Source organism: Nestor notabilis, unplaced genomic scaffold (assembly GCF_000696875.1).
Source record: "Nestor notabilis isolate BGI_N333 unplaced genomic scaffold, ASM69687v1 scaffold5852, whole genome shotgun sequence".
Lineage (NCBI taxonomy): Eukaryota > Metazoa > Chordata > Aves > Psittaciformes > Psittacidae > Nestor > Nestor notabilis.
The window spans coordinates 1-12,464 of NW_009919551.1; the positions used below are offsets into that span (position 1 = coordinate 1).

At 37.5% G+C, this 12,464-nt stretch overlaps 1 protein-coding gene across 1 annotated transcript in view; it reads right to left on the reverse strand.

Moving 5' to 3' along the window:
- Positions 1-9,084: 9,084 nt before the first annotated feature.
- The window catches only part of LOC104402403 (catenin alpha-3-like), a gene marked incomplete at its 3' end in the record, with an annotated part of 15,950 nt that continues 12,570 nt past the window's right edge, over positions 9,085-12,464 (reverse strand). The window contains exon 3 of the mRNA XM_010010275.1: positions 9,085-9,251. Coding sequence (XP_010008577.1) covers positions 9,085-9,251 — 167 coding nt within the window. The remainder of the gene's footprint in view (positions 9,252-12,464) is intronic.

A 12,464-nucleotide genomic window follows, 5' to 3' on the forward strand; every position in this document is an offset into this window, starting at 1 on the left:
AAACTTGCTGAGGGCGCACTCAATCCCACAAATGATCTAATCTAATTAGTAAGTGTCCTGGGTTCAGCTGTAGCAGTCATTTTTCTCCTTAGTAGCTGGTGCAGTGCTGTGTTTTCAACTTTAGTCTGGGAACAACGCTGATAACACCGATGTTTTTAGTTGTTGCTAAATAATGCTTACTTCGATCAAGGACCTTCTCAGTCTCATGCTCTGCCAGGGAGGAGGGGAAGCCAGGAGGGAGCAGAGACAGGACACCTGACCCAGACTGGCCAAGGGGGTATTCCATACCACAGCATGTCATGCCCAGTGTATAAACTGGAGAGAGTTACCCAGAAGGCCCAGATCACTGCTCAGGTTGTGCTGGGTATCGGTCGGCAGGTGGTGAGCAATTGTATTCTCTCCCCTTGTTATTTCCCTTATCATTATTATTATTGGTGGTAGCAGTAAAAGGTTCGTACTATACCTCAGTTATTGGACTGTTCTTACCTCAACCAGTGGGAGTTACATTCTATCGATTCTCCTCCCCATCCTTCCGGGAGCTGGGTGGGAAGAAGTGGGGAGAGTGAGCAAGCAGCTGCGTAGTTCTGAGTTACTGGCTGGGCTTAAACCACAACAGTAAGTATGACTGTAAGCATCAGGACGAATTTCCTATAGTCCCACAGCTTATTCACTGTAATGTCAAAGAGATGTGAGCTGTGACTGAGGATTCTGCTGCAGTAAAGCTCTTTATAAAGGCTGAGAATCCTCTGGTGTCTTTACATACTCCTGATGCAGCCTTTTTGGTTTTTTATTCCACTATCCATCTATCTATTTTCAGCAATCTTCTGTTTTTCTCTCATATATAATGGAAATGAGGCAATGAGTTCAAAGAGAAGGCTGAGGCATAAACAGAGTGGTTGCATAATGTTTTGACAGCAAACCAGGAAACCATATTAAAATTTTTATACTACTTAAGTTAAAATTTGCTATGTTTGCTCTTCATTCAAATTAATTTACATTTGAGAATTTCAATATTGTTATCTTCCACCGCGTAGAGCAGCAAAATAGTACTATTTTTTCCATTTGTGAAATATTTCTGTTTATTTTCATATGGATTAATAGAAGTTGAATTAAGGATAAGAAGCAAATTTTATTTCCATTCTGGCATAACAAAGCCATTAATTTAAAAATACGTTTCTGTTATAATAATGTACTGCTTCTGTAAAAGACTAAATTATAATAAATGTACTATTTTAATTCACTAGGAGATATGGTTGGGGAGAAAAAAATAAAATAAAATCAAAACCTCTCAAATTCCAATTACTGAACACATGAGAAAATAGTTGCCCTTCCAGTATTCTGCTGTAATGGCATGGACAATGTGGCTCTTTGGAGACATTTATAAAGAGCAGATCGCACAGCTTTTTCCACACAGAAAGTATCAGACGGTTTTGCTTTCATTTTAAAAAGGTCTGAAGACATGCATTTTGATGATAAAGCAGATACTGCTTGTTTTGCATACATTGCCTCATTCCTGCCTCCCAAAGCATGAGCAAGTTACAAAATAAAATTCTACATCAGAATGATCTGTGCTTGCTTGAGATACAAACAGTTGATCAGAAAAGCCTTTCTACATTACACTGACCTCATTACTACACTGCCAATAAAAAAATCTATCAAGAGAAACTGATTTTCCAATGTTATTTTACCAACTAGCATATGCCTTCCAAGAGTAGTGCTCAACAGAAGCAAATTTCAGGGCACTGCTTCCATATTATTCTCTTATAAGCACTACACTTCAGTATTAAGTGTTGCTGTAGAAGCAAAACACAGTAATAACTAACCAGAAGGAAACAATCTAGCAATGTTTTTTTTTCCTGATAGGTTCAAAGAAATTTTACTCCAATGGAGTCCTGGTCCATTTACGTAGTCCAAATACTAATTTAAAATAGGCATTTGCTTTTCTAATAGTCCACCTTCCAACTTTCCCAAAACAATTTTCAAACTTTATCACCAGACACAACATAGATTTCTCAAACTCCACTGTACTTCAGACAACTTCATGCATTCCATGTTAACACATGCTACAAACCACCTTTGTATCACAGATCTCCCCAAGCTTTATGTATACAAATAACTTCAACTGGAATTTATCTCAAAATTTTACAATTTTTTATTTTTATGAAAACTTAGTATATAATAACTTTCATACTATATATGTTAAACCAAGCCAGAAAAAAAAAGCCACCTTAAAGAAAGTCTTATCCATTCAAAATAACCCCTATTTCTTTCACTCCCCCTCTCCTTGTATCTGGGTTATGCAAACAGTTTGTATAAAGCTTAGGACCAAGTGAGTCCAGATAAATATGCCTTCATCACTATTTCCTCCTGGTTTGTGTAACTGACAGCTCTGGTTTGTGTAACTGACAGCTTGCTGCTTATATTCTCTTTCATATTATCAGGGATACAAATATCACTGTTGTCTAAGGCAGCTTTCCCCAACTTTAGCAATTTTTTCCTTAACTCTTTTTCTTAATTCATAATAAAAAGAAGCTTTTATCCTACCTTCCCAGGTCTGTCCACCCACCCATATATGCACAGTTTTCACTCTCTCCCAGGCAGGAGTTTTGGGATGGCAACCTTTTCCCTCTTGGTGCTTTCTATCTCTCCTTTTTTTTTTTAAACTTTGTTCTTCCCTAGGGTGCGGTAGATGGGGGTGATTTTCCTTTGCTATTAAGATCCATGACTCTTAAAAAAGCAGTGGCTGAGCAGCAGAGAGGAAGGCTGCATGTTTATCTGCCCTGCCACCACTTCAGGGTGAAGATCTGCTCCTACTATACTCTGAATTATGCAGACACTCTGGAAGAAATGGAAATGATCATCTCTCAAATCTACCAAGCATACTTTGCTCATGGAGACCCTGGCAGAATACTCAGTAGGACAGGAAACAGTGAAAGACAAGATGCCTGCAACAAAAACAAAACTAGGAAATTCCTGAGAAGTAGATATTCCCAAAGGAGCTGACCCATGCCTAAGTCTTAGATGTGATAGCAAAGAAAAGTTTTCAGTGCATGTAAAGACAACACTGAAGAGTATTGCTGACAGAAATCTGCTGAGAGGTACTGAACTAGAAATAAGACCAATAGTAAGGCTCTACATTGCAAAGAAGCAAAGATTGGATTTGTTTCCAAACCTTTTCATTTGAAGTGTGTTTTTAACCCAGCAATCGTGTTTTTCTCTTGGAAATCCAGCCACTATATTCCATTGGTTTTCTTGTGCTCTGGTAAATCAGGTTCAGGAGCCTTCATGCTTCATCACTTCAAAGAAATTCTGGAATAGTAGTACCTGAAGCTGGCCAATTAGGGTACCTTCAAAGCCGTATTTCCAACAGGCAAGAAAAGGATAATGCTCTTTCTTCAGCAATTCCCATGCTAAGACCAAAATCAGATATTATATAAACAGAAGTACAGTCATTGGGGAGTCTGTTCCTTCAGAATAGTTTGTTATAAGACTCATTAAGAATATGACTGTTACAAGAGAAGCCCTAGGGGTTGGTAAATCTATAAGTCATTAGGGAGTTACAAAGCAGCAGTCAAGAGGCCACACTGTACCAAGAACAGAAGCGGATCCAGGTTTCTATTGCACTCGAAAGGATATTCACTTTGAAAAGCCCAGACATAATTCTTTAGAAGCTGCTTTTTTTCCTGTCATTTATGGCAAATTACAGACTGTCACAGAATTTGCGAAGTTCAACGATAAACACTGTAGCCCTGAATAAAAACAACTGCATCCCATATACTACATACTGACCTCAGATTAGTAGCAAGAATTCATTTCTGCTGGTTGATAAGAAAATAGGTATGAGTATGAACCAAAGGAGATGCCAAATCCTCTCCCAAAGACTCCTGTCATCTTCTCATACTCCTTATTTTCAGAGATCTCTTGCCATGGGAATGACCCGTGCCCACCAAAAGAAAGGTGGGAAGAAAGCAAACTTAATTGGACTACTGCCATAAAAGACAATAAAAAATATTTCTGTAAGTACATTCAAAACAAAAAGAGGACTAAAGAGAATGTACATCCTTTATTGGATGTGGCAGGAAACATAGTGACAAAGAATGGGGAAAAGGCTGAGATACTTAGTGCATTCTTTGCCTCAGTCTTTAATAGCAAGACCAGTTGTTTTGGGGTACCCAGCCCCCATAATCCAAGGGCTTAGTGACTCACTACACCACTTAAACACACACAAGTCTATGAGGCTGGATGGGATTCACCAAAGGGTACTGTGGAATCTAGCGAAAGTGCTCACTGACCCACTTTCAATCAATTATTTTTCAGCAATCCTGGCTAAGATGGGAGGTCCCAGTTGATCGGAAGTTAGCCAGGATTATGCCCTTCTACAAGAAGGGCCAGAAGGAGGATCCAGGGAACTACAGGCCTGTCAGTCTGACCTTGGTGCCAGGAAAGGTTATGGAGCAGATCATCTTGAGTGCCATCATGCACGTAGAAGAGAACTGAGATCAGGCTCAGTCAGCATGGGTTCATGAAAAGCAGGTTCTGCTTGACCAACCTGATCTTCTATGACAAGGTGACCCACTTAGTGGGTGAGGGAAAGGCTGTAGATATTGTCTACCTAAACTTTACTAGCTTTGACACCGCTTCCCACAGCATTCTCCTGGAGAAACTGGCTGCTCATGGCCCGAATGGGTATACTCTTTGCTGGGTTAAAAACTGGCTTGATGGCCAGGCCCAAAGAGTGGTGGTGAATGTGCTCCCCAGGGCTCAGTGCTGGGGTCAGTTCTGTTTAATATCCTTATCAATGATCTGGACAAGTGGATCAAGTGCACCCTCAGTAAGTTTGCAAATGATAAGTTGGGCATGAGTGTTGATCTGCTTGAAGGTAGGAAGACTCTCCAGAGGAATCTGGACAGGCTGGATCAATGGGCTGTGGCCAGAGGTATGAGGCCCAACAAGGCTCTGTGCTGGGTCCTACACTTAGGTCACAACAACCCAAATCAAATAGCTAAACCCGAAGTGTAGGTAAGCCTGAGATGACTTACCTCTCCTCTTTTATGTAACTATAATGTTTTTTTCCTGCTCAGAACATTTTTAATGCTGATGAATACTCTGCGGGGAAGGGACGAACAGACAGCACTATGCCCACAGGGCCCAAGTTCACAAGTTGCTGCTTATCTGTAGCCATTCTAAATTTTTTTCCTGGCAAGAATTTTAAATAACTGTAAGCAAGCATTTTATAAAGATCACACTGTCTGAGGCATTCATGAACAGTATTAAGACTTAAACAGTAAATCTACAAGCATGACAGCAAGGGGAAAAAAGGCAGATAAGACATGTTGGCTCAGCATGATCTGAAATAGTTTAGAGAAAGACAGACTGCTAATGTGCTTTTGAATGAAATCCTCAGAACTTATCACCCTCTTGTTATTCTATTCTGATCAATAAATTCCAGCAATTCCATTAGTCTTTTAATTCACAATTAAATAATAATGAGCATTACTAACCATAATGAATGAGGCTGGTAAAACAAGTCTGAATCACAGTCCAGTAAATGCAATAGCCCTTTGCTTGACTACATTTTTCGCAACCTGCTTTTTTATTAGATACTTCAATCTCTAAACTAAGTATGGAAACTCAGATATAAACAGCTATTTATTTAAACTCTTCCCCATTTAAAAAAATTTAACTTGTTTCAAGAAGGAACACCTTCCTTATCAGCGTGATGTACTTTTTTTTCCTCTGTCAACTCTAAGATGAGCCTGCTGTTTGCACAATACCATCATAAACCAGCCAAAATTCTCTCTACTTTATTAGTGAAATTTCAGAAAGATCTAACCTAATCTCCACAAACATACGGTTTTGGACATTTGGAGCTAAATTCCTGCCAAGTTTATCAAATTCTTCCAAAGAGACTGACCTATTATTTCTAGTTTAAAACTTGCATTTCAGCAATTTTACCCTTTTATATGAAGATTTTATTACATAGAAGTCAAAACCAGTCCAAAGTCTAAGTAAAATATACAGAAAACAACACTCTTATAAACTATATAAACTGGAAGGGGGTAGCTGAGGTTCCTCTATTTTCCTAGATATACTTAGAATGGCAAATGGGATAGGTAACACTAGACAAGACTTTACAGGACAGCTAAGTCATATTGTCGTTGTTTGCTTTCTATTTTTATTCACAGATTACAGAGGAAATTAAAGTTTAATGATCCAGACTGCATTCTATCAGTGGAAGTATGGTTTCAAACGTTTTCAATGTCATTGCTGGAATTAACCAGCTTTACTGAGTGAGTAAGACTAAAAACCTTCATCAGCCTTTGATAAATCGGTTTGAAAGATATATAAACAGATCATTCTACATTAAATACTTCCATATTGATTAAGAACTGATTAGTACTCTACAGACCATATTGATTAAGAAGTGATTAGTACTCTACACAGTTCTTTGATGATGCTGGACAACTTTGTTTCATTTCATACATAAAACCAGAAAAAAAAAATCCTTGGTTAGAATTTTCACTTCATTTATTCTACTATTACTTCTTTTTCTTTTCTTTTTATTTTTCATTTTAAAAATTAATTTTGGGTCAGTCTTTTAAATGTCTTCATTTTATTTTATGAGAATTACAGAGATTAGAGTTATGAAAATTAAGGCCAATGACGTTTCTCATCTCTTAAATGATTAATAAAGCTGTAATATCCATGTCTTTGTGAAGAGGATAATATGCTAGATGTTTTAAACTTTTAGAACAGGTTCAAAGAAAATCTGGTAATGACTTTTAAAAAGAGTCATATGAACATGCAAACATTAAGACTATTAAAGTTGATACAGCAAAGACAAGGTCTATTTTCTACACTGCATCCAGGGTATGAATACGATCTTTTTGTTGGAGCAATTCCACATCAAAGAAAAACTGAATTCCTAAGGGAGTTCTGAAGTATTATTAAAGTTAAGGACTTCAAAAAGAGCAAAATTAAGACTCATTAAAATACTTAATTGCATTTAAATCTGCCTCAGTTAGGCAGGACCAAATGTTGTTATAAATTGAAGGATGTTCAGGAGCATATGTTGAAAGTACTCTATCTTCTAAGCCGATTTCCTAATTAGATATCAATATAAAAAGATACCATTACAGCTAATACCACTGATAGGCAGGGCAGAGACTAAATAAATATGGGAAGTGTACCACCTTCCTCCAGGGACTAGGGTGAGTCTTTTTGCGTAGACATTTTGGAGAGTGTTACGCCTCACTAATTTATTCTAAGAGTTAATTAAAGAATTCAGTTGTCACTCCTATTCAGAGAACTACATTAAAGTATGAAGAAGAACAAGAAAACTTAATTGCACTCTTTGCAGTGTTGGAGTTTTTCCTGAATGATGCTTTTCATTCTTTTATTATCTTCAGCTACTGTTTGTTTTCATTTTCAAGTGGAAAACATGAAGTGAATTATACAGTTGTTTAGAAACACTGAAACTCTAGGAATGAAAACTACCCATTTTTATGTCTCATGTAAAACATACTGAATACATTTTAGAAGGGTGCATTTAGGATTATGAAAACGCATATGCAAAAATGTAATAGGCTACCAATAAACAAGATCATAATTTAAGAAATTTTCCACAAATGGTGCAAAAGACATAGTACACTGCTCTTACAGCTGACAAATCTCATACATATGTAACAACACAGAAGTTTCTGCCAGTCAGAGCTCATTTAGCTTGTACTGCATCTCCAACAATTGTCAACGTTTGATGTTTCAAACACAGCACTGAAACCCACACAACACTGTTTTATTATAAAACACTGTTAGTACTCTGATTGGGAGCTAGATTTTCATTCCTCTGTCCTCACCAAACTGAACTTGCTTCAAAATGGTCCCCTTTAAGTGAGCAGGTTCTCTTGTGGCATGAGACATTATTAGAGGTGGTACTGATTATTCACCTCTGCCCTGAAACATTAAATCAGTCAGTAGAACTTGGAATTTTTATCAGTCTGTCACACATTACTGAAGATGTTAGAAGGAAAAAAAAAAAAAAAAAAAAGAACAAAACAAAAATAAAACAATTTCTTGCTCTTCCCAGCAAAGACACAGAGTGAATGGAGTAAGCAGCCAGAGAAGAAACATCAATAAACGCATTTCTGTGCTCAGATACATGATGCTTGCAAGATTAAAATCACACCGTTCAAAAAAGAAAGGAAGCTTGCTCACATGGGACACTATGGCTGACATTAAAGGAACCTGAATTTATGTAGACATGAAAGTATTTTGATGTTGAACAACAGAAGTGTGGACATTTTGCCTAATTCAGCAATAGTGGCAAAACCACTGGTTAGTTTTATATGAGAAAAGAAGAATGAAGCCATTCCTTCTGTATAAAGAAAGTCAGGTGGAAAAAAAGATGACTCAAGACACAATACATACAACACACTTCCAAAATACATTATTTCTTTGAGTGAAAAAAAAATAAGTGGCTTTTACAGAATATTTTCTACTGCACAATTTATAAAGCTTTGCCAGCATTATGGCTTTCTAGTCTTCTGTCTGCAGTGTACAAACATACAGCCAGATCTGGGGGGTTGATGGAGGTCTCTCTCACACATCTTCTCCCTCTCCTTCTAGTTGATCTCTCTCACAAAATTACTTAAATACAGAGATAGATCCTTACCTACTCAGTTCTTTCCCTCATAAATATCCACATAAAATTCCACCTTCAAGATTCTCTACAAATAAATTATTCTCTACTACTGCCACAAACATCAAGAAGGTTTCATGCATGAAAAGCTATACAGGAATTCAAGTAAGAAAATAGGAAATTAGAAATCAAAAGAATTTAAAACATAACTGTACGGATAACCATCCATTCCCCCAGATCAAATATGTTGAGTTAGAAGACTTATTTTTTGTTTTGCTATGTTCTACAAATTTCGTTTAGAGTCTATACTTCTACCAATTGCCAAAGTGTTATGTGCATGAAATCTGCAAACCCCAGCCACAAAAAAGAATTTTCAATGCAGAAAGAACAACGAACAGACACTTCTCTGGCTAAAGGGAGTCCAAGTTAAATCAAATTCTACTCACCACAGTTAAATGTTCCAGTAAGTATGCCACATCAACCATGTCTGCCAGAACTAGAAGCCTTGTGACAGCTGTAAGCAGAGATCGTGCTGCTTGGACAACAGCTTGCCTCTTAGGCAGATAGCAGGGATCACTGGTAAATGCCTCTGCTGATACCTTTAAGGCTTGACCTGCAAAATTAAGACATAAATTCCCTTAGACTATATCACAACACCCAGGATGCCATGCCTTGAAATGAAGGTCAGTTATTAGAGATCATGAAGAATGTTCCACATTTTGAATTGTGTCCCCTTCCTGCTCTTCTGAATCATTTAATTCTGAAATAATTCCTTTGGCAATCACACTGTTGCTCTTCACTGTACACAATGAGGCCAGGAATGCTTTGTTAAGCTTTTCTAGTCACTGCTTTTTATATTACTATGTACTTTGCTGACTTTGCTATTAAATAATTCCTGGTTACAGAAGGGAATCAAATATTGTTCTTATAAACATTAGTTAATGGAATGAAAATCTCATACACTTGAACATAGGACTGACATAAAATATGTGAAATCTATGCAGTGGAGCTAGTAACTGTGCCAGTAGACAACAATATACTGCTCTGAATCATGAAGTTTTGCAAATGAAATTTAACAGCGAGAACAATGTCAGACACCCAAGTTTCCTTTCAGCAGTCTGTCACCTAGACTAAGAAAAAAAATGCCATTACACATTTCTAAAAGCATTTTGAAGTCTATTATCACCTGAAGAGCTTTGCTAGTGATGGCAAAACCTTGAAAGAAATGACTCTATGCAGAACAGCACTGAAAAAGACTTGTTTTCAGCACAAACTGATGAAACAAACACTTGACCCATTAAACTCTGTACCAGCTTGGAAACTAAAGATTGACAAAAAGTCACAAAAATTAATAGCTTTGGCTGTGCTAAAATTAGGAAACATCATCGTATGTATTTTGTACAAATCATGCACTAATCAGTAATTACTGCAAATTTATAGATATACATACAAAAATAAGGGATTTCCTGTAATTACATAGATACAGACTTATATGTGCTCAGAATTGAATGAGATTTATTCAACTGCACCAGTTTGCCAGACTGGTTCTATGTGCGACTTCATTTCTCAAGACTCAGAAATAATGTTTTACTGCTCTTAATAAAAACTGCGTCTGAGACAAATACTGAACAAAGGCTACAGAAATAAATCTACTAATTACTTCAGAGTCCCTGAGATAATACTGGCCTGATTATCAGAGCACTGGATACTTCCAACATGCTGAAACTCATCAGTTTTCCATTAACACCTATCTTTAATACTGCTGTTTGGTTTTCTCTTGGATTTGTTAAAGTCTTTGTGCAAATCATGTATCTTAAGTACATGCTTAGCAAACTCCACAAACAAATAAAAATCACACCAAACTGAGTTCAGGTTCTAGCACCTGCTACATCACAAACCAGTGAAAATAAAAAATACCAATTTCTTGTGCTTGGGCCAGCAAGTCAGAACTTTTTTCTAGTAGGTGGTGAGATAATGCACCATAGCTGAGCATACCACAACAAATAAAACTACAGGAAATTTAAAAAAACCCAAATATTAATCAGAATGACCAATGTTTAAGGGTTTTTATTTCCCTATCTGCAATGAACAGAAACACCTCTCCAGATGAGTATCCTTTTCAGTACTAGAAGTTTCAAATCACTGATTTGAATCCAGTGAGAAAGTAAATCCTGCTAACATGCATACATATCTTTAGATGTAATTTTGAAGGTGACTACTACAAATGTTAATAAAATAATAGTAATTTGGGAAGGTTTAGTGTGATTTTAAGATACTAAATCTGGAATTTCTTTGTGCCTTAATAAGGACATAGGAAATTAAATGCATACATACTATTATAAGATGTCTACTGAATGCATTAGCCAATAACCAACTACTTTTTATTTTTTAAGTTCTGTAGATCCTGCTAGTAGAGACTCTTTGCACAGAATAAAACGGGTCCAAACAAAACTGGCCAGTAAAGCAGAGCTACACATTTGAAAGGACCAGGTTGCGAGTGGAAGGAGTTGAAGTACTCAGCTGTGAGAAGCCCAGACAGGACTGAATGGTGAGCCTGGAGAACTGCATGTTCTCAGGCCCTACATGCAATTATTTGCCCACATCTCTGCTATTGTGCCTTCCAGAAGACAACGCCCATATGGATTTAGGTGTCTTTCAAGCACCTGAGAAACTTCGAAACTTCAGATAGTCCTAAATCCTGAAAAGAGTACCATTTCAACACAGGTATCTTCTGGGTACTTGAGCCACAAAGATGATTAAGGAACTAGAGCACCTCTCGTATGAGGAAAGGCCAAAAGAGCTGGGGACTGTTCAGGCTGGAAAAGAGAAAGGTCAGGGGGATCTTATCAGTATATATAAATACCTAAAGGGAGGGTGCAAGGAAGATGGAGACAGATTGTTCTCAGTGGTGCCCAGGACAGGGCAAGAGGCAACGGGTGCAAACTGACACAACACGAGGTTCTGGCTGAACATAAGAAAAATATTTTTTCCACTGTAAGAGTGACTTAGCAGTGGCACAGGCTGACCAGGAAGCTTGTGGAGTCTCCATCCTTGGCGATATTCAAAAGCCGACTGGACAGGGTTTTAGGGTAGACTGCTGACCCTGCCTGAGGTGGGCAATTGGACCAGCTGACCTTCAGAGATCCCTTTCAACCTCAATGATTCTGTGATTGAGTGTGTAAGCAAACACAAGCCAGAAGGATCTGAATATGACTAACCCCTTAGAAATAAGTTGGACATAAGCCATGATGGCTGGATGAGCAACTATAAAATCATGACCCTAAAAGAGAGCTATGAGATGCAGCCTATGCAGATAGGAGCTATGAGTACAAGCAGCAGAAAATTACAGCTCCAACAACAACATGTTAGAGCTGTCTTAAAATGGAGTACACAGCACAAGTTTGATGCAATTTTATCCATTTTATTGTAATTCTCATCAAGTGGATATTCTTCCATAATTACATGTCACAAACAGTGTAACATGAAAAACAATGCCCTTTTAGTAGCACACAAATAGGGAAGCAGAAAGATGGGAGGATTCATAGTATTTCAATTACTTTAGACATTCAAATGAGAAGTAATTCAAAGAATCAAAGTTGGGATATATCGTAACTACATAATTATTGGAAGGCAGATACTTCCAAGATTCTGTTCAGAACACACAGATGGATGACTCCTGAAGTAAATGGAGTTACTACCATTAGCTGATAAGCTACTGACAGCTACTGCTACTGCCAAATACCCACTAATTACACACACACACACGCACAAAAGAAAAACAAATAAAAAAGAAAGAAAGAAAACCTATGCTCGGGCATAGGGAAAG